Raw genomic sequence first — 23791 nt, forward strand, 5'->3', positions numbered from 1 at the left:
TATTCCTTTCAAATGTACAGGCATACCTCAGAGATATTGCGGGTTCAGTTCCAGACCACTGTAATAAAGCGTATTATCGCAATAAAGCAGGTCACACAAATTTTTTGGTTTCCAAGTGCACACAAAAATTCTGTTTACACTACACTGTAGTCTATTAAGTGTGCAATACCATTATGTCTAAAAAAACAATGTACATACCTTAATTTTAAAATATTGCTAAAAAATGCCAAAACAATTACAATAGTAACATCAAATACCACTGATCACAGATGACCATAACAAACATAATAATGAAAAAGTTTGAAATACTGCAAGAAATACCAAAAATGTGACAGAGACAGGAAATGAGCAAATACTGTTGGAAAAATGGCACCAACAGACTTGCTCGACGCAGGACTGCCACAAACCTTCAATTTGTAAAAAACGCAGTATCTGTGAAGCGCAATAAGACGAGGTATGCCTGTTATTATCTCAAAATAAACGGCAGGCTTAAAAATCACACACACAGCAGCCCTTTTTCCTACAAATGCAATCTTATCCTTTGTAACAGAAGGAACTAATTCTGTCAAACAGCAGCGTAATTTTTTTATTTCAGCAATTTTATACACACATACATACACACACCAATTATTACAAACATTAGACTTTGATTCTAATACTTTCCATAATGTACAAATGCTATCAAAATTATTTTTGAAGCTAAAAAAATATTATCTAAAATGTTCTTCAACTTAATCTGAAAATTATAAAAGAGGCAACTTTAATTACAAAACAATAAGGCCTAGTCTGATATTACTTGATTATTCTGTCCCCTCTAATCCCATTTAAATAGTTACTAACCTCCTGTTCTACATATTGAAGCAAATATACCCAGCCTGTAAAATCCTGAGGATTACTTTCTACAGTTTTCCAAAACTTTTCATATTCTGGAGGGAAATTTGCTTCTGTTTCTGTCACTGGAAGGTCCACAGTATTTGCTATTTCATTTTCTTCCGTAGTTGTATTCACATTAGGAGATCCATCAGGTGACTGTTCCATTTCTGTAACATTCATAATCTCAGTACTGAAATCAGTAGACTGATCTACCACTACCTCTGAACTGTTGCCTGTGCTGCCATTATTGGAATTTCTGTACTCATCCATGTGAGAATTTTGCATGGCTGTTTATTTTTTCTTCAGTTAATGATCTGTGGAAACATAAAGAGAAACATCTTCCAAATGTTTATTTGGCATCATCAAAACCACCTTTTAAAAGCCCAAGTTAGCTATTAAAGGAATGTATTAATTTGATTCTTGAGCTCTCCTGGAAGTCATAATCAGAAGGTTTATTAGTTTTTATATTACAAATTTAATTTTACAACAAATTTTCCAAAATTCTGCCAGTTTATTGTTGACTGAGTAAAAACTAGCTCCTTCATCTATAAAACAGTGAGTATTGAGCCTGCTCCCTAAAGAAGCAATCATATCTAGAATTCAGTGTTCCTTAGCTAGCTAAGAATCTAAATTTTAATGTCTGAATGCTATCTTGCTACCAATCCTGAAAAACAGCAATATCTTTAATATCTGTTCTGGAGGCTTTAGCTAACAAAACAAATTCTGGTCATGGATATAAATGTTTCAGAGGGAAATTCATAACTTAGCTCAGGATAGATTTTTAAGAAGGTTATACTGTTGAAATATATCTATAAATTTTAAATCCTAGCAGCTAGGTTTGATTTTATTATAGAAGATACACATTAAGGTTTTAAAATTAAAGAGTGATTTTTAAAATGAATAAGTATTACTAAAAACATAGCTATAAAAGAAATAATAATAAAAAAATAAAAATAAAAACACAGTTATAAGGGAATTCCCTGGCAGTCCAGTGATTAGGACTCTGTGCTCTCACTGCTGGGGCCCCGGGTTCGATACCTGGTCAGAGAACTTAGGTCCCACAAGCCACGCAGCCAAAAAAGAAAAAATCATAAAAAATGTATTTATGAAAATTTTACCATGTGGATGGTTACTTCATAAAATCTTTTAAATTAAGTCATCTTATGGTTAAGGCCATAAAATAATAAGGAATTATTCTTTTATCCTGTAAGGTAATACTACAATATATTTTCACAATTCACTTCATCTCTTCCACTAACAGTTTAAATGGAAACTGAATCATTAAATTATAGGGCATGTCTTCTTTTTAAATAGGGATTATTCTCAAAACTAAACAGACCATAAAATTGATTTACTCCTAAAATACACTCAGAATACATGATTAGTTAACATAGCACAATATAATGTAAAAAAGGATTAAGACTAAATGAATTCAAAGAAATAAATGCAAGTGTGACCAATAAACATATGAAAGGACTGAATCTTTACTAATAAAGATGTAAATTAAAACAATGAGATATCAAATTGGCAACAAAAAGATGTTTCTGGAGGACAGTCGCACAAAATATATCAAATGGCAATTGTGCATATTTTATGTTATGTAAATAATCAGATAAAAAACATTTATTTGTTTAAAAGCATTCACTAGAACACTATTATAGCGAAAAAAGAGGGTAGTATTAAGAACACTGCTTTAGCAGGTGGCATATTTGTACAATGGAATAATAATAATTTAAAAGGAAATATGTGCACCTGTCTTGATATAGAAAGATAACCACTACATTATATATTATATGCATGCTACACACAGATCTGTAAGGATTTATACCAAATTAAAATACACTAACAATATTAGTTGGTGTTAATGGCTGTTCTCCCCATATAACTGGGCTGACGCTTTCTTCTTCTGGCTTATCTGCAATTATTTAACTGAAGTTGGAAAAAAAAAAAAAAGGAGGTATTTTGTTTCATTTGTTTTGTTTTTAAGAAAAACCAGCTCCAGATATGACATGCCAGTGGTTGGCTGGATACAAAATTTTTTTTTTTGCAATTTTATGCCTCCTTTAAAAATCTGGGTTTCTCTATAGTCTACACAACCTAGCTCCACATAATAGTCACTTAGTAAGCTATTTTTTAAAAAATACAAATTCATTGGCCCCAACGCCAATGATTCTGAGTTCTAGGCTCAGGCCCAGAAAGTTGTACTTCTACCATGTTCTCTGAATGATTCAGAGGAACAGAAACTTATTCACGGGTAAACTCTGAACAATGGAACTGTTGCATCAAAGACCTGTGTATATTAAATTTGGGAATACGCTGACAACTTATCTTTAGGAAAGTTGTACCAGTTGTACCATTTGACAAGACACTTTTAGTTGACTATCCAACATTCCCTCTCACCATCTTCTCTCACCATCTTCCTAATAAAACATTGTTTTGGTTCAGAGCAGCAATATACCTAACCCCATGTAAGGATTATGAGTCTGAAAAGCACATCTGCTGCAGAGCTCTGGGAACAATTTTGCTTTTCTGATAAAAGGGACAGTCAACAAATAGTGTAGGCTCTACCACTTTCTTCTTACTTTGAATGTGAACATATCTGAAACAACTTGTATTCACAAAGCAGTCAAAAGAACTGGCCAGGAAAATTAAGAAATGCCAGCCCTGACATTATCAAGCTGCTAATAACACAATGCCAGCTTCATACTGTATAAGAAAATAAGTCCCTATTTGCTTAAACTAGTATCAATAGATGAGTTTTTCTATTACCTGCAGGAAAATGCATTCCTAACTAACCCACTAATGAGATATGGACATGAGAATGTCCATTTTTCCATCTCCTCTTGTCAGCACTAGGTATCATGAAACAATTTTTGCTCATCTGATTAAAAAAAGGAAAAAAGAGAGTAGTACCTCATTTTGATGTGCACTTCTTTAACTACAAGGATGTTGAATTTCCTTTTTTTCCCTTAAATACTATTTCACATCCTTTGTCTATATTTTCTTTTTTCCAATTTATTTATTTTTTTATTTATTTATTTTTGGCTGAGTTGGGTCTTTGTTGCTGCACGTGGGCTTTCTCTAGTTGTGGCGAGTGGGGGCTACTCTTCGTTGTGGTGCGTGGGCTTCTCATTGCGGTGGCTTCTCTTGTGGCGGATCACGGGCTCTAGGTGTGCAGGCTTCGGTAGTTGTGGCTTGTAGGCTCTAGAGCGCAGGCTCAGTAGTTGTGGTGCACGGGCTTAGTTGCTCCGCGGCATGTGGGATCTTCCTGGACCTGGGCTTGAACTTGTGTCCCCTGCATTGGCAGGCGGATTCTTAACTACTGCACCACCAGGGAAGCCCTGTCTATATTTTCTACTGCATTTTTTATGAATGGTTTGCACAAGCTCTCTGTAAACTAGAAAATGACACACATTGTAAAACATTTTTGAGTTTGTCTTCTTACTAGTTTTAGCTTTTTCTGTGTGTATTGAAGGCATCTTTTAAATTGTCATGTAGATTTGAAATCTGGATTTTAAAATATGTCCATTATTTCAAAATGCAGTATGAAGCAAATTTTTTCCCAAGAAAGGATAAATTTATAATGTTAAATCAAGTGAACTTTGAGGCTGAATGCCACTGGAAGAATTAGTTATAACCAGGTAAATCTAGGGAATATTTTTTAAAAAGGAGAAGAAGAAGAAGAGGGAAAGGAGAAGAAGGAAAGTGGGGGAAGGTCAGGTGGGGACAAAAAAAAGTTTTCAACACTTGATGCATATCCAGCACTATACTACATTCCTTGTAGAGAATACACAGGTGTAAGATAAGGTCCTCATTCTAAGGCTTATTAACTATTAGTAGTTGGAGAGCGATAAAAAAAACATGCAAAACAATTAGAGGGACAGACAAAATTTCAAATGAAACGAAGTCAAAGTTTAGAAAAATCAATTGAAAATTATAGGCATCTAGCAAACCTTCATGAAATACAGAATTTGGTCTTCACTTTGAAAAACTATAGATTTTGGAACAATAGCGAAAGAACGATAAATTATTCCAAAATAGCGAATAGCCCACTTGGCTTGACAGAACAACCCTTCTTATTAACAGTAGACAAGAAGACGCAAATTAGGACTGGTTCCAAGACAAGAAGGAAATAAGACTGACCAGAATGAAGAGGGTCTGCATTGGGGAAGTGAAATGAAAGTAAGCAGCGTGGAGAGCAAGAGGAATCTGAGAAGAAATAATACAACCAAATCTAGTTGGTACACGATAAAGGACAATCCCAAAGTTTCAATATTAGACTACCAGAAAAAATAATTCCCTTCTACTTGAATGACTGATTATTGTCATAAACTTTTCCAAGTTTACCAGTTGAGACCCTAGGAAAAGGCGCAGAAGCCTTTCAACTTATTTTGGTCTCTTCTGCCCCCTCCTTTAAAGAAAAGACACATTTGAAGACTAATTTTCCAGATACAATTTAGTCATTATTTTGTATCTTTTTTTCAAAGCATACTGTCAAAAAAACAAATGGAAAGTTGTTAGTTGATACATTCTGATTCATTTATTACCTGTCCTATTCTAACTGCATACTTAAGTGGGACATAAGGGTTTCTTCTGGAATCAGCAAATTTACCACACCCCTGGAACTTCAGAAATGATCAATTACTCCACACCCTCCAATTACAGTGTTATAAAAAGAGTTAAGAACGCCAGCCTTACCCTTAGGGAGATCATTTTTCTGATTACTTCAAAAAATTACATGGCCAAAAGAAAAATACACTAAAGTTATTTTTTAGTAAGTTATTCTAACATATACTTCATAATGTGGCAATTACTAGTACCAGTTTATTCTTAACAACCACCAATAACTTCCAACTAGCAACATAAAATGGCAAAGGGGTAAAAAACAACTATCAAAAGGAAGAAAACAACAGTGTGGTATTGGCATAAAGACAAACAGACCAATAGAACAGAAAGCCCAGAAATAAATGTTGGACAAGGGTCCCAAGTTCACTCAATGGGGAAAGGACAGTCTCTTTAACAAATGGTGCTAGGAAAACTGGATATTCACATGCAAAAGAATGAAGCTGAATCCTTATCTTACAGCATATACAAAAGTTAACCCAAAATAGATTAAAAATCTAAACGTAAAACCTAAAACTATAAAACTCCTAGAAGAAAACATACGGGAAAAGCTTCATGATATTGGACTTGGCAATGATTTCTTGGCTATGATACCAAAAGCACAGGCAACAAAAGCAAAAACAGACAAATGGGGCTACATCAAACTAAAAGTTTCATGCATCAAAGGACACAATCAACACACTTAAAAGACAAACAGCAGGGCTTCCCTGGTGGCGCAGTGGTTGAGAGTCTGCCTGCCAATGCAGGGGACACAGGTTCGAGCCCTGGTCTGGGAAGATCCCGCGTGCCACGGCGCAACTGGGCCGGTGGGCCACAATTACTGAGCCTGCGCGTCTGGAGCCTGTGCTCCGCAACAGGAGAAGCCGTGATAGTGAGAGGCCCGCGCATCGCGATGAAGAGTGGCCCCCACTTGCCGCAACTGGAGAAGGTCCTCGCACAGAGACGAAGACCCAGCACAGCCATAAATAAATAAATAAATAAAAATAAATAATTAAAAAAAAAAAAAGACAAACAGCAGAAGAGGAGGAAATATTTGTAAATCTTACATCTGATTAGTAGTTAATATACAGAATAAAGAACTCCCATAACTGAACACTCAATTAAAAAATAAAAAAACGACTTAAATAGACATTTCTCCAAGGATGATAAACAAATGGCCAACAAGCACATGAAAAGATGCTCAACATCACTAATTATCACAGAAATACAAATCAAATTCACAGTGAGATATCACGTCAACACCGATTAGGATGGCTACTATCCAAAAAACCCAGAAAATAACAAGTTTTGTCAAGGATGAGGTGAAACTGGAACCTTTGTGCACTAACTGTGGGATTATAAAATGGCACAGAAAATCAAATGGAGTTGCCTCAAAATATTAAAAATAGAGCTACCATATAATCCAAAAATCCCAGGGACTTCCCTGGTGGTCCAGTGGTTAAGACTCCGCGCTCCCAATGCAGGGGGCCCAGGTTCAATCCCTGGTCAGGGAACTACATCCTGCATGTCACAACTAAAAGATCCCGCAAGCCTCAATGAAGATCCCACACACATCCATGAAGATCCCACGTGCTGCAACTAAAACCTAGCACAGCCAAAATAAAAAAATATTAAAAACAAAAACAAAAATCCCACTTGAGTATACATCCAAACTAACTGAAAGCCAGGTATCAAAGAGCTATCTGTATACCCATGTTCATAGCCGCACTATCCACAACCACCAAAGTAGCAACCCAAATGTCCACCAACAGATGAAGAAGTAAATAAAATGTGATATATATATATAATGGAATATCATCAGTCTTTAAAATGAAGGAAATCCTGTCATACACTACATGGATGAACCTTGAGGTCATTATGCTAAGTGAAATAAGACAGTCGCAAAAAGACAAGTACTACATGATTCTATTTATATGGGGTATCTAGAGTTGTCCAATTCATAGAAAGAGAAAGCTAAATGGTGGTTATGAGGAACTAGAGAGAGGGGGAAAAGAGGAGTTGTTGTTTTAATGGGTATAGTTTCAGATTTGTAAGATGAAAAAGTTCTGGAAATCTGTTAAACCACGTGAATATACACAACACTACTGAACTGTACACTTAAAAATGGTTAAGAAGGGACTCCCCTGGTGGTCCAGTGGTTAAGACGCTGCACTTCCACTGGAGGGGGCGCGGGTTTGATCCCTATTCGGGGCTGGTGGGGGGTGGAGACTAAGATCCTACATGCTGCGCAGCATGGCAAAAAAAAAAAAAAAAAAAGATTAAGGTAAATTTTATGTGTTTTTACCACAATAAAGCTTTTTTTTTTTAAAGGAAGAAGACAGCTAAGCTATAACTAAATTAGAAAGACAAAATACAAGAGACTAGGAATTAGAATTTCCAGATCTTTCTTTCACCATAAAAAGACAAAGTATAGTGTGGTAAATATAGAAAGAACAAAGGGGTAGAGGAGGGTGAGTCCTACTTCTCTCCCTTAATAGCATGAGATTCTAGGTCAGTCTTACTTTCCTCACTTCCAAATAAGACTAGCAATACTTGTATTATCAGCTTCACAGGGCTATTGAAAACTTCGGATGAGATAAAAGCATGTGAAAGTCTTAAAAACTATAAATTCACATAAATGAAGATACCACTGCAAACAATTAATTCCCTGGAAATTATTATCCAAACTTAAGGTGTTATACTTTAAAATTAATAACAAAAATAAAAATGAACTTTACAATGCATTTAGAATTTGTTTTGCAGAGGTTTTAAGAGGAGGAAGAAATAAATCTGTTGACTTTAACTTCAAAAAACTGGTAATCAACACAGCATTTATCTGAAGGCATTTATTTCTTGACTTTTCCATTTTAGATCTTTTTTGCTATTAGAGAAGATACGGGTTTAGTTATTATACATGCACAGCTTTCCTCTCATGTGCTCCCAATACAGTTATATCAGGTTGGGCTTAAATCAATATTCAAGTTTACATTATTATGACCAGGTAAACATTTTTTTCAAGCTATCTTGTACACTACAATTACATTTGCTTGCTTCTCTTTCTTTAAATCTTTCCTCATTTTCATATGTTTCGTTGCCTTTGAAAAATGACCCCACATCCTTGAGGTCTCATAAAGGTCCTTCAAAAACAATTGTCACTCATACTTATCAATTCTATTTTCCCTTCCAGAGCCATCCTTTCTGAAACCATCTAATCTTCTGCAACAATTTAGACTGGCTTGTCCTGTCTAGGTTTGTCTCTTCATTTCGATCCAAGGAATTCCTTTCACTTGTCCCCTTGGTTGAATCTCATTTATAATAAAATCTTTTTCTTTGTTGACTTACTTAAGTAAGGCAACAAGCATTCTGGCAACAAAGAAGACAAACAGGGCTGATGATTTCACCATTCAATATATAAACTTTCATTCAACTTCCCATTTTCGCTAAGACCCTTCACCCCTGCCCCATCCCCCACCAGCTGTGCCAACTTCTCTGCTTTCGTCCTCTTCAAATAACGAACATCCAGTTTTCTGCTGGCTATGCTAGATGGAGAAGGAAAATCTAGGGTCTAAACTACTCTAGACTTTTAACAAATCTTACAATTTTTTTTTAATTATTTATTTATTTATTTAATTTATGGCTGTGTTGGGTCTTCGTTTCTGTGCGAGGGCTTTCTCTAGTTGTGGCAAGTGGGGACCACTCTTCATCGCGGTGTGCGGGCTTGTCATTATCGCGGCCTCTCTTGTTGTGGAGCGCAGGCTCCAGACGCGCAGGCTCAGTAATTGTGGCTCACGGGCCTAGTTGCTCCGCGGCATGTGGGATCTTCCCAGACCAGGGCTCGAACCCGTGTCCCCTGCATTGGCAGGCAGACTCCCAACCACTGCACCACCAGGGAAGCCCACAAATCTTACAATTTTTAGTTGCATTCAGCACTCCCATCTTCAGAGGCCCTTGGAACCTGAAATTCCGGAGCCTTTCTGGGATTTTGTGGGAATATCCATCTTGTTTCTTATTAACTTCCCTCTCTGCAGGCACAGAGCTGAACGCAAAAAAATGAAAACCTAAGTTAATCAGTTAAAACTGGTCCATCTGCTTTCTTCCAAAACACTGAATTCTCATCTGTTGATACCTCCTCTTCTGTTCTTTACCCTTTTGGGTTTATTCTATTTTATTTCTTTTTTACTTTATCTGATTTATATTTTTCACTTATTTTACTGAATTTAGGTATGCAAATTACTCTATGCTGAACCCCTTTTATTTAGTATTTTTAAAAATCTCTAACCAATATCATTTCCTAGTGTAATAATATTCATTCAACAGATATTTAATGAGCTAATTCTGTGTGTCAGACACTACTATTCTAAGCACTGGAAATTTAGCTGTGAATGAAACAAAGTCCCTGCTCTCAAGGAGCCGACATTCCAGTGGGGAGATAGAGACTTTTTTTATCTAACTACATTTCTAATATGTATGTGGTACCAAGTGCTAAGAACAAAACAAAAGAGAGGATGAGGTAGTAAGAAAGCCAGTCATGCAGCTGTCTGGAGGAAGAAAATTACAGGCAGCAGAAGGAGCAAGTTCTGAGATAAGTAAGTGCCTTGTCTGGCACGTTCACAGAAAAACAGATCAGCAAAAAGGGCAGTATGGCTGGATTTGCTTAAATTTCCTCAATTTGACTTGACTTCTTTCTAAGATTTGTCTTTACTAAGTATATCACAGTAAACTCCCTCATGTAAATGCCTATTTGTAAAAAGCAATTTCCTTTGGGTTATATTCTCAAAATTCAGTATGTAGCATAAACCTTAAAATTAAGCATAGCTTTGACCTATGTTTAAAAGAAAATATTCTAGAATTTTCTCAAGAAATAATGATGAATCTACAGGCAAATTATTAGAAGTATTAGACTTACAAAGTTATTGGCTAAAAGAGAAATATGTAAGAATAAGTAACATTTCTATCATTGGAAATAATTTTTTAAAGGCCATATGAAAGAATTAATCATGAACAAGCATGTTCTACTGCAGTATTTTTCCTAAGAAAATAACCATTTGTTAGTACACTAGGTAGTCCAGCCCATATCACTCCGATGAAAATACTGATTTCTCATAGTGACCTAGCTGCCACAACCAACGGTGGGTCAGGCTTTATCCTCCTAGATCTCCATTAATGCCCTATTTCCTTCTTAAAATTCTTTATACCTCCAAGAAGTAAATCTATTATGTTACCAGTCTCCCAATCCCCTCACCTCTTCTATTTTTTATTATTTTTTGAAATTTCTATTTTATATTGGAGTATAGTTGATTTACAACGTGTATGTTAGTTTCAGATGTACAGCAAAGTGATTTAGTTATATATATACATACATCTATTCTTTTTCAGATTCTTTTCCCATATAGGTTATCACAAAGTATTGAGTAGTTTCCCTGTGGTGTACAGTAGGCCCTGTTGATTATCTATTTTACATATGTAGCGTGTATATGTTAACCCCAACCTTCTAATTTATCTCTTCCCCCTCACCTTTCCCCTTTGGTAACCGAAAGTTTGTTTTCTATGTCTGTGAGTCTATTTCTACTTTGTAAATAAGTTCATTTGTATCATTTTTTAGATTCCATATATAAGACATATCATATGATATTTGTTTTTCTCTGTCTGACTTAACTTCACTTAGTATGATAATCTCTAGGTCTAGGCATGTTGCTGCAAATGGCATTATTTCATTCTTTTTTATGGCTGAGTAATATTCCACTGATATGTACCACATCTTCTTTAACCATTCCTCTGTCCATGGACATTTAGGTTACTTCCATGTGTTGGCTATTGTTAATAGTGCCGCAATGAACACTGGGGTGCATGTATCTTTTCAAATTATGGTTTTCTCCAGATACATGCCCAGGAGTGCTTTTGCTGGATCATATGGCAGCTCTATTTGTAGTTTTTTAAGGCACCTCCATACTGCTCTCCATAGTAGCTGTACCAATTTACATTCCCACCAACAGTGTAGGACAGTTCCCTTTTCTCCACACCCTCTCCAGCATTTATTGTCTGTAGACTTTTTGATGATGGCCATTCTGACCAGTGTTGAGGTGATACCTCACTGTAGTTTTGATTTGCATTTCTCTAATAATTAGAAATGTTGAGCATCCTTTCACGTGCTTTTTGGCCACCTGTATGTCTTCTTTGGAGAAAAGATCTTCTGCCCATTTTTTGACTGGGTTGTTTGTTTTTCTAATATTGAGCTGCATGAGCTGTTTGTATATTTTGGAGATTAATACCTTGTTGGTCACATTGTTTGCAAATATTTTCTCCCATTCTGTGGGCTGTCTTTGCATTTTATTTACGGTTTCCTTTGCTGTGCAAAAGCTTTTAAGTTTAATTAGGTCCCAATTGTTTATTTTTGTTTTTATTTTCCTTATTTTAGGAGGTGGATCCAAAAAGATATTGCTGCAATTCATCCTGAAAAGTGTTGTTCTGCCTATGTTTTCCTCTAAGAGTTTTCCCTCACCTCTTGTATAATCTTCCCTCCCTTTTGCTCTCAAAGTATTTGTCCTGTACCCCTATTATAGCACTCCTATAAAAGTTGAAATACATAACCATCATGTGTCTTTTGCTCTCTAAGTATTTGTTCTGCACCTCTATTATAGCACTCTCATAACAGCTATATTATTTGTCCTCCTCCTTACCTTGGTCACAATGGATGAAGTATCTCTGCTGCTACAAAAGGTCAAACCCTGAACTCATGACTTGGATCACTTCTCCCACCCATCTTCTCAAGAATGTTGCTTCTTGGGCTTCCCTGGTGGCGCAGTGGTTGAGAATCCGCCTGCCAATGCAGGGGACACAGGTTTGATCCCTGGTCCGGGAAGATCCCACAAGCTCGTGTGCCACAACTACTGAGCCTGTGCTCTAGAGCCCGTGAGCCACAACTACTGAGCCCGCGTGCCGCAACTACTGAAGCCCGCACGCCTAGAGCCCGTGCTCCACAATGAGAGAAGCCACTGCAATGAGAAAGCCCGTGCACCGCAACGAAGAGTAGCCCCCGCTCGCCGCAACTAGAGAAAGCCCGCGCGCAGCAACGAAAACCCAACACAGCCAAAAAAAATTAATTAATTAATTAAAAAAAAAAAAAAAGAATGTTGCTTCTTAAATTATCTTCACTCTCTCCTTATCAGTTTCTCTCAGTATATATTACTTCCATTAGCCTTCAAACATGTAAAAATATCTCTCATCTTTTATATAATAATTTATAATATACATACTATAATTTAGCTTATAAACAACCAAAGGGCAATCATAAGCTATGTTAAGGATTCGGATTTTGTTCCAAGTACAACGGGAAGACAATGAAGTCGTCTACTTCTACACCCTCCATTTACTCGTAAATTTGGATTCTTCTTTATCACTACTCTGAAATTCCCCCAAGATCACAATTTCCTTGTTTATAAATCCAACTGGACATGTTCTGATTCATCTTTCTGATCTACTCTTCACGGCATCCAACAGTAATGAGGACTTCCTCCCTGAAAGGCTCTCTCTTCTTGCCCTTTACTGACATATCACAGTCACCTAGTTTTGTTGTGTTTTCCAGTTCAGCTCATTTCAGCTTCAAGGTCTTAGTGTATGCAGTTTCTTCTACCTGGAATGCTCTCCCACCCCTGTACCTCACCCCCACACTCCCACTCAGAGCTTTCAACCTAACTGAAGCCCACTCATTAATCTGGGCACATTTAAACATCCCTTCCAGAAAAGTATTCCCATACCCCCCAAATTAGTTAGGTTCCCCCAATGATGCTTCCATAGCATCCTTTTTCCCCATAGCACACATCACATTTGTGATACTCATTCAATGTCTATCTTCCCTTGTCTCAAATTCCCTGAGAATAAGACCCAGGTCTACAAATACGTAGAGATACAGTACACACGCAGGCCTAGTACGCACTTAATTCATTGTATAATAAACAAAAAGCATCACAGGCCTTACCCTCCACCCAGAGTCCTAGTTTATTATTTTCATAATCAATTGGAGAGTTGTATAATAAAGTGCTTGGGCTTTAGAGCCTGATAGAACTGAATTAAAGATCTGGCCCAGTTTCTCATTAGGGAACTTTGAGCAAGTTACTTAACCTCTCTAAACCTCATCCACAAATAATCACACATACCTTGCTATAAAGATTAACTATCCTCTTCTTTTATACTGCTACTGTTACAATATAAATAATTATTCTCTCCCCTCTTGAATAATGTTTTTCAAACATTATTCAGAATGCTTCAAACCAGCTTATTTTTTTTTAAAGGAAAAATACAGAGTAAAAAAATACATCAGAGTGCAATGCACACGTTAAGGGCATACTGTTGAAATACACACAGAATTCAACTATTGGATTATTGGATTGAAATGTTACATGTACATCCTATTATGGGTTGCAGTCAAAAAATCTGAAAAACATTGCTACACTATTGCTACAGATAAATTAATATTATTAGAATATTAAATTCAGTGAGAACAGGGCCCTTGGTTTTGTTCACTACTATGTCCCTAGAACCTAAAATAGTGTCTAGTATAAAACAGCACAATAAATATTTGTTGAAAGACTTGAATGCTGTATCTGGTCCCAATTTAACTTTTCTAACGTATTAATCCTACAGTATTCCTTACTGTCATTTACAGAGGCCAACACATTCTCTTGCCTGAGCCTGGGCTCATGCTATTCTCTCAGAATAACAAAAGTTTCCTCCTTTTCTCAATTCACCAAGCCAGTCGATGCCCTTTTACTACTCTGTACTTTCATATATAAAACCATATGAGAGACATAAAGTCCACAAGTATAAAAGAAAACATGATATATTAAAAGTGAATATGCAGTACATGAAAAAATACAGTTCTACATCAAGTTCATACAGTTCAAGTTTTAGTTCAGTTATGACATACATCTAACAATTCAGCATGCCATCTTAAAATTTAAAAGCTCTTTTGGAGGATGACTTAAATAACCCATACTCAATTAAAAATGAGAAGTCTGATCTATTACCTTCTTTTCTATCTCTCTAAAGGCATTTATGCTGACAGAGGTACTCAAAATCATACCACTGATTATTCTTTTCATAAAGAGGGCAACACATAAAAATCTGAAGTCATCACTAAGGACTGAAAGTCAGGAGTTTGAGTACTGCAAATCAACTAGCTCTGCAATCCAGAAGTCACTCTGTGCCTCATCCACACATAAGCCAATTTGAAGACTCAAAGTGTTTAGAAGAAAAGAGGCTATCATAACCACTGGTTTTGGAAATTGTTTTCAGAGGCTGAGCAGAATGTTCACAGATTGACCTTTTTAAAGTTTCCACGTATTAAGCACTTACTATGTTCCAGAAACTGGACTTTATTTACATAAATGTTTCTATCATCTTTGGTCTTTGAAAAAAAAAAAAAACACCATTTGGCTGGAACTACTTTCTTCCCCCTTTGGCTACTTTTCAAAAAAAAAATTAAAATCCTATGTTTTATGCAGAATTATTTGTTAGCATACCACAGAAGTTTCTGTTCTTTCTCTCTCTTCTTTTTTTTAGGTTATTACAAAATATTGAATGCAGTTCCCTGTGCTATACAGTAGGACCTTGTTTATCTATTTTATACATAGTAATTTATATCTACTAATCTTTCTCTTGAAAAAAAGCCACACACACACTTTTTATCTTTCCCGTATTCAACTACAAGTAAGCAAGTAAAAACACTACCAAATATTCTGACACTAAAAAAATTCTGCATTTCAATTCTCACTTCAAATATCTCTCACCACCTACTAATTAGCCATCTTTGGTAACCCCTAATTATTCCAGACTTCACAATCTTAAAAACTTGTCTTCTTTAGTACAACTCCTTTCTTCACTTTATCCCTACCAGAGGCTGAAGAGTGGAAAATTCCAACTTTTGCAATTTTAGAATGAGGTTATAAAGGGGGGGGTGGGGAGGGACACCTGACAGTAGTTGCTTGTTTTTTTCAATCCACTTAAGCTCTCCAAGCCAAAAACACTTAAGTTCCAACATGAGTTTCATATTTCCCTGTATGAAACTTGCTTTCTTAGGTTTCAACCTTTGCAACTGTAAAAAGAAAAGTGTTACATATTTCTGAACAAGGATCAGTTGCCAAATAACCTGATGTCCTCAAAGAAAAGGCAACATGAATATTAAACTAAAATTTTAGTAGGCATAAATATAGTACATAATATGGTACTTAATAACACATTAAGAGCAGTACTACTAATTAACTTAAAGATGTGATTTTTTGGAACGAGAAAAATACCAGTGTTGGTCTCTGGCTACAGAAGGTAAACATTATTCTTTAATGTTTGGTTTTTCTGCTTCTACCCTATCCTGCCAAAAGCTTTAGCTGATCTTTGGGGTGCTGTGACTCAGGGTCCCAGAGTGTGGCTTTGGTTAGAACGCGAAACGCGCCCTACAAGGCGCCTAAAAGTTTAACACAATTTGTATTATATTCTCCCAATCCTCTGGGTCCCTTCCACTTCCAGTCGTCCCAGCCACAGTGATTCCGAACTCTCGGGAAAGCATGGGCTTCAGACTTACCCCCAAACCTCTTCCTAAATCAAAGTGGAGGCCCACATTTCCCCTCCCGTCCTGAAGCACCGGCAGAGAAACGTGTGGTCTAAGAAAAGAAACCTCGCACCGCTCCACCCAACAGGTGGGAAGGAGAAGGGATGGACAGCTGGGCCCCGAGGCCAAGGCAGGCCTCAAACAGGGCGGGAGAGGGAGGCCGCAGCCTCAGCGCGGCCTGAAACAAGGCAGGCCCCTTGCTTCCCCGCGTACCACCCCCTCCGGCCAATTCCAAGGCGCCCGCCCCAGCTGACCTGACGATGGATGCCACTCAATGCCATGAGCCGCAATCTGGGCCAACCGAGCCGAAGAGGGCACTTCCACCGTCTCTGTCCCCACAGACACCACAGCAGACGCCACCACCGCCACAGCCGCCTAGTCGAGAGTGCGGCGCGCATGCGTCGGTGTCCCCGGAGGCGAGGAAGTCACGTGGCTGCGCAGCGCGCAGGCCTCGCCCTCCGCGGGATCGGCGGGGGCCGGTCCTGCCCGGCCACGCCTTGCCCAGCCCAGCCCCACCTCGCCCAGCCCCGCCCCATTCCCCGCCCCGCCGCCACGGAGGGCGGGGCCGCTGCTCCAATCCAGTTTTTCCTCCTCTGCGGGGACTTGCAGAGCAGAATGAGAGTGTTCAGCGCCTTCCACACCCCTGATTTTTAATACAGACAGCGCCCCGCCCAGTCAAAGAAGAATACTGTTACTATTTTTGGGCAAACAACTGCCTAGGCTTCACGCCTCTACCTAAAAATGGTCAGAAATTCAGCCTTAAACTCCTAAATCTCACGATGGTTTGGACTCGGGGTCCACCCAGGTTTCCTGAAGGTGAAACAATAGTGGAGTTAGGGGCTTGAGGAACTGATTATTAAAGGGATATGTAAAATTATTCCCTGGACAAATGAAGGCTGCACTATTTTGACAATCTTAGCAGTACTCTTCAGCTGTACTCCCATCCTCAGTTTAAAAAAAAAAACTTTTTTTTTTTTTTTTCAAATCTGGCCTCTCTCCTGTTTATATTTCGAGGTTCCTGAATTCACCAACCATTTACCAAGGCAATCGCTTGTTCAAGATTCAATAGTATCACAACTGGGCTGCAATTTCCTCCTCTGGAATCTGTCTGCTTCCAGAAATATTTCTCTGCAAGATGATGTTTTCTATTACCCTGTTAATCATAAATCCCCTCAACAGCCCCTTTGCTTCCAAATATCAAAACCAGTCTTATCTTTCACTTACATCAAACTTCATCTAGTTGCAGCTTTCCCTTTCCATTGCCTCTTCTACTCTTCAAGCTAACGTTTTTGAATTCTCTGACAGTGCAGCCATGCTTTTTACTGGTGTAACCAGTGACGTTTATGTTCACTATGGGAAGGAGCAGTTAAGGGTCTCTGATATATTGGGAAGGCATGCAGACTTTGCCACAAACACTGTCATTCAGTGGCTCTGAGTGCCACAGCTTTCACTCCTCTCCTGGTTCTTTTCAAACTTTCCTAAAGTAGTTTCAAATTCTTCATCAGTAAATAAGATTATCTTTGAGATTCTCATCTCCTCTAAGAGCCATTTTCTAAAACTCTACCTGCTTCTTCAGCTTTATTCACTGCAGATTCATTGTTTCCCTTTATCTGGTTTTCTACATCTTAACCTTTCAAACCAGTGCTATTGCTTTCACGGTCCTGCTTAAAAACCTTCACTGGTTTCCCCCAATGCTTTTAAGAAAAACCTAAACATTTTAGCATTGAAAATATAGTCCTTCGTAATAACACCAGCCCTCTTACTGGTTTCTGCCTTCCCATAAATTTACAAAACCCACTGTTCCCTTTTAAGTGTCTATGTCCCTTTTATGTGTCTCGACCTTTCAGTGTGTTTTCCTGTCTACAGTGCTTGCTCTCCTCACAGGTGAAAACTTATTTTTTTTTTTTTTTTACTTGATGTAGCTTTAGTTGACTTTAAAAGAAATTGTATGTCACAATTATAAGCTTTGGGAAGAAAAAAAAGATATTATACCAAATAGTGCAGTTTACAGGGTGGCAAGTTCTAGAATACAGTGTTTAAAGTCAGGTGATTCAGAAACAGAACAAAAAGTTGGGACAGATGGGAAAAGGTGTTGTTTATTAATGTAATGGATTTCTTCCATTTGCCTCTCCAAATCAACTGTCCACCCTTCTCTATCTTGACCTTTGCTCCCTGGTTTCTGGTTGGGTCTGGCCAACACGGTCCTGGAAGAACAGAAGGGAGGAGTGAGGTCAGAGTATTTATTCCCCTAGCTCCTTCCATGCGGTCTCCGTATCACTTTCTTCTTCCAGATTCCAGGTTTCCCTAAACTATTGTAAATAGTCCCTCATTAACCACTTCTCAAATTACCCTGATGTTGATAAGCCATGTATTTCCTTCTGGGACTGTGACTGATAAAAGAGCAAAAAATTTCTTATACCCAGTGTTAGTCACAGCTTCTTTCTGGGCTATTCAGTAAAGATTCCTGTTTATTCTGTTCAAAATGTAGCATGCAATGAAAAAGCTCATAAAACACCACATGGCTCATTTAATTTACAGAACATATTTTCTCTAGGGAATGCTATTTGTTCATTTACGTCATAAATAAATCCATCATTAAATAGTGGTGGCTTTTGTATTAGTTCAAAACATTTAGACTCCTGTATTTAATGTTCTTTCTTACTGGTTAAAGCAAATAAAATTGTGGCTCTAGGAGATTTAAATCCAAACACAATATGGATATTGTCCCTCTCTACTATTACATGATCTGTGAGATTTAGTTCAAATGGTATCGCCTCAGTTCAGTCTTCCTGAGAGTTATTTGGATCCAACAATGCTCCAATTTCTGAATAATTTATTTTTTATTTTATTATTTATTTTGGCTGCACTGGGTCTTCTTTGCGCCATACGGGATCGTTTAGTTGCGGTATGTGGGCTTCTTAGTTGCAGCATGCATGTGGGATCTAGTTCCCTGACCAAGGATTGAACCCAGGCCCCCTGCATTGGGAGCCCAGAGTCTTACCCACTGGACCACCAGGGTAGTCCCCTGAATAATTTATTAAATTGTTAATCTGTGTAATGGTTTCCCAGCTGTAGAAATGTCAAAATGAAAGAAAGAGGGAGATTTGCATTTTAATTTCCCCCACCCCAGCCCCAATTTCCCTATTCCAAGCCTTTTTGTTCTCTTGTCACAGGGCTATGAAACTGTATCTGTAATTGGTCATGACTTCCTATAGCAGGTCCTAGGGGATAAAAATCCAAATCCTTACGTTTACCATTTTGTTCTTGTTCTTACCTCTGCTTTATCTGGAACCTCTCTGTCCTGCTCACTGTGACACATGGAAGCTTGACTTCTTTCATCTTCTTAGTTCCTGATCTTTGCAGGTACTTAGAATGTGCTTTTCCTTTCTTTTCTCATTGTCGAATAACTCAATCTTCAGAACTTATTTGAAATGTTGCTTCCTTAAAGATATCTTCTCTGATCCCACAAGCCTGGGTTATGATACTGTTATTTTGCCCATTAAAAATCATGATACCTACATTTTCATTATGGATTGTATCTTTTACTAGACATGGAGAGTTGGATATAGTATGTTGCAAAATTGAAGTAAGGCTGTGTGTTATGTTATAAGTTAAGGACTAGGAAATTTCTACATTCTTCACAAATAATGCTGCAAAAAGAGAATAATGTGAATGCAAGAAGAGGATAGGGGTTATTCTTTCAGGGTGATTGAATTTTCAGGCTTTAATAGCTAAATCAACTGGGGTACCATGAACAGCTTGTGAAAGAGATTGCTGATATTTGCAAATATATATTGTGTGTGTATGTGTATTGCTGTTTAGCTACTGTTTATGTATTCCAAGTATATTCATACATACTACTCTTTTTTTTTTTTTCTTTATTTTTGGCTGTGTTGGATCTTCGTTGCTGCACGTGGGCTCTCTCTAGTTGCAGCAAGCGGGGGCTATTCTTCGTTGCTGCACACGGGCTCTCTCTAGTTGCAGTAAGCAGGGGCTACTCTTCGTTGCAGTGAATGGGCTTCTCATTGCGGTGGCTTCTCTTGTTGCAGAGCACGGGCTCTAGGCGTGCGGGCTTCAGTAGTTGTGGCACGCGGTCTTAGTAGTTGTGGCTCTCGGGCTCTAGAGCACAGGCTCAGTAGTTGTGGCACATGGGCTTAGTTGCTCCGCGGCATGTGGGATCTTCCCGGACCAGGGCTCGAACCTGTGTCCCCTGCATTGGCTGGCAGATTCTTAACCACCAGGGAAGCCCCATACTACTCTTTTAAGTATATTCATATTGCTGTGTTAGGTATATATTTTGCTTTTTAAAGTTTTTTTTTTTTCTTCAGGTATCAGGTAATAATGTGCCCAACTCCAGGAGTTGAATCATAATCAATACAAACCAATTGTGGTAATCCCATTCCAATGAATGATTTTGCCAATGAATGATTGACGGATAGAAGGGGTGACCCAGTTCTTGTCAACGAGACATAAAGAGAAATTGGCTGTTTCTATGGGTGAAGGAGAAACTAGTTCTAGACATTATTTGAGCCTGAATCAAGCCAGCTTTGAAGCCAGAGACATTGACTTCTGTTATAAGCATCAATAAAAAAAATTTTCCTTTTTGCTCATGCCAGTTGGGTTTTTTTTCCTTTTCTCTTTCTTCTCTTCCCTTCCCTCCTTCCTCCTTCCTTTCTTTTTATCCTCTTGGCCATAGATTTAATAAATGTAGAGCTGTAATTTAAATTCAGAACTCTGCCGGGAATCCCCTGGCGGTCCAGTGGTTAGCACTCTGTGCTTTCACTGCCGATGGCCCAGTTCGATCCCTAGTCGAGGAACTAAGATCCCACAGGCCTGGCGGTGCTGCCATAAATCAATCAATCAGTAAATCAATCAATCAATAAATTCAGAACTGCCTTCAGAGTCTGTTCTCTCACAGGGGTCTGAAAGCATTACATTCCTCTTTTCTCCACCACCTGCTTCTCCTCCAGTGTTCTCCATTTCAGTTAATGGCATCAGCATTCACCCGTCTCTAGTGTGAGAAACTTCTTTAACTTTGACTCCTTTATGTTCCAAATCTAAGTATGTCATCAATTTAGTCAGTCCTGCCATCAGAATACCTTTCGGATCTATTCTTTCAATTCTCACTCCTTCTGTTATACTATTCTTTAGACCTTTACTATCTAGAATCTGGCTCTGAGCCCTGGATAGTAAGTAGATCACTATACTCTTTCCTATTGAAACTTGCTAGAACCTCACAATCTTTTTCAACACATTGAACAGGCAGACCTTATCTATCCATTAGGCTGGGACATCCTATGAAATCCATTTGCCACAGGAGGCCTTTGGATCGGTGTTTCCATCCAACTATCCCTCTTCTACTAGTTAACTTTTAAAATACACCACCTCCACCCTTGAAAACATTGCTCCAGAATAAATTTCAAACGTATATAACATTTTACTCAAGTACTATTTATTCAGCACCCAGTATAGGCCAAGGCACCCAGTATATTCATAGAGGTGAACAAATTCAAGACTGGTCATACCACACCATTGTCTTCATCTTACGTAACAACTGTCTCACACATTCCATGCTCCAGTATTTAAAAAGAAAAAGAAAAAAAGACTATTTGCTAAACCTACAATTCACTTTGAAATCTGTGTTTATCCCATTGTTGCCCAGAGAAGAGTTTAAGTATGAATTTAGGTACTCTTTTACAGAACACATTATGAGACTTGAATTCATTAATGTTGATATAGTACTTAAATGATTTTGCCTTCGCTTGATGTATTTAACCTCCTAACCAGCAATGAAATAAGTAGGGTTAGCTTATCTTGGCTCTAAAGATTTCTGTAGGGTTTCTGCCCATCTCTCCTCAACTTCATTTGCTGCTGGGAATAAGTTACCTTTGTACAGAATTTGAGGTTTACAAATGCTTTCTTATACATAATCCCATGTTAATTTTGTACCTCACACCAACTGCAGGATATATATGTAAGGTTTAACAAGTAATAGTAAACCTGGGTTCCAAATCCATGCTTTCTGAATCGAAGTCTTAACGCTCTTTACCTTCACAATTTCTTGCTTCCCTTTCTTCTCATCTCTCTTCTAGTCGTATCACTGTCTACCTCCCTTAGCACTTTGATATTCACTACTGTCTCTTCTTTGCCATGTTTTCTTCTCTTCACGTTACCCTTATTTTCAGATTCTCTTCAGATTACCATATTGTAATTTAATGTTTATTACACAGGCAATACATGTTGCTCATTTCTGAAAAAATAGAAATTGTAGAATAGTACCCTGAAAATATTAAAATAACTTCTTTACCCACAGATTACCACCATTAACATGTCAGTGTATATAATTCCAGTTCTGTTTTCTCTGTGTGTATATATTTAATAAATAGAGACACTGTGTTTTGTAGTCAGGCTTTTTCCCTTTAACACATTGTGAACATGGCCCTGTGATTAAAATGATTAACATTTTTAGTAAATATATGCTATCAATTCCATTGGGTAAATATGCCATTTAAATTTTTTGTTTATTTTTTAGTTGCAGTGCTGGTGGGGTTAGACTTTTATCACTATCACTGCTTGTAAAAAAAAACCAAATTCCTTTATTTCAACTTATTCAAGCCTTCAGCTTTTCTTTAGTTCTTTCCATCAGTGATCAGTCTCCAATTCTTTTTGATTTCTGGGTTGGTAACAGTTCTTGGCAACAGAATGCTAGACTTCTGAGTGCTCAATATCAAGAAGTTACTAATATAGAGAAAAAACTTTTAGGCATGGGACTCTGTTACATTATGGCTATTTTCTTTATAATAAAAACACACAGATTATGTGAAGTAAAGTTTCCACATTATTAGCAGCGATATATTTACTGTACTTTTTTCAATGCAAAATTCAAACTATATCTACTGAAAAGAAGGGATGATTAAGCTTTATATAACATAGTGCTCTTCTTTGGCCTTTGACATTTATGTATTTCAATATATCCAGCAATCAATCAATGCAAATTTACTAGGCACATTTGCAATGAAACAAGGGCAGTGGTAAAAATTAATAAAATTTAGAATCTGTAACTATTGTTTCAATAATGAATATCACAAAGGTTGAAGCAAAATTTAATAATGATTTCAGCGTTACAACTGAAGTCAAAAGAATCTAAGCCAGGTGTTGGCAAACTATGCCAGAGGCCTGAGCCAAGAATTTTTTTACATTTTTAAAGGGCTGTAAAAAAACAAAAACAAAGAATATGCCAGAATCTGTGGCTTACAAAGCCAAAAATATTTATTTTCTGGTCCTTTACAGAAAATGTTTGCCAACTTTGGACCTAAATTATAGGAACATAATAAAATACATTTAGAAGAAAAGGAATTTTAAAAGTATGTATTTAATTATAAAACAGTGTATTTAAACAGAAAAAGTAGCCACATCTTTACTCTTTCAGATTAGCTTCAAACTTTTTTTTTTTGCTTTTTTCCTCAGAAACTGCAGATAATACAAAGAATCACAATTTTAAAAGTAGCCAAATATCAATACGTTAGAAAACTAGTCAGTGACACAGAAGTGAAAAAGAATGAAGGTAGTTCACAATTGTAATAAAGTGATCTTAGAGTAAACTACAACATAGAATCACAGAATTTTAGAGCAAAATGGAACCTTAAAAATCATCTAGTCCAGTCCTCACATTTTAGAGATGAGAAAATTGAGGCCTAAATCTGGCAAGTGACTTGC

General features: G+C 37.5%; 1 protein-coding gene across 5 annotated transcripts in view; it reads right to left on the reverse strand.

The window, feature by feature from the left end:
* Nucleotides 1–16488, reverse strand: part of PRPF39 (pre-mRNA processing factor 39) — a 36800-nt gene extending 20312 nt beyond the window's left edge. For 3 of the 5 annotated variants that reach the window (XM_082383812.1, XM_082383816.1, XM_082383810.1), the window contains exons 1-2: nt 16330–16488; nt 841–1187 (exon numbers count right to left, since the gene is read on the reverse strand). In XM_082383812.1, the coding sequence (XP_082239938.1) occupies nt 841–1158 (318 nt within the window). In that variant the 5' untranslated portion in view covers nt 1159–1187; nt 16330–16488. Of the gene's footprint in view, nt 1–840; nt 1188–3786; nt 7652–16329 lie in introns of those variants that run through there. The other 2 variants (XM_082383813.1, XM_082383811.1) reach the window with 2 other exon arrangements.
* Nucleotides 16489–23791: the final 7303 nt, after the last annotated feature.

The sequence above is a fragment of the Balaenoptera borealis genome (assembly GCF_965194805.1).
Source record: "Balaenoptera borealis genome assembly, chromosome: 3".
Taxonomy (NCBI): Eukaryota; Metazoa; Chordata; class Mammalia; order Artiodactyla; family Balaenopteridae; genus Balaenoptera; species Balaenoptera borealis.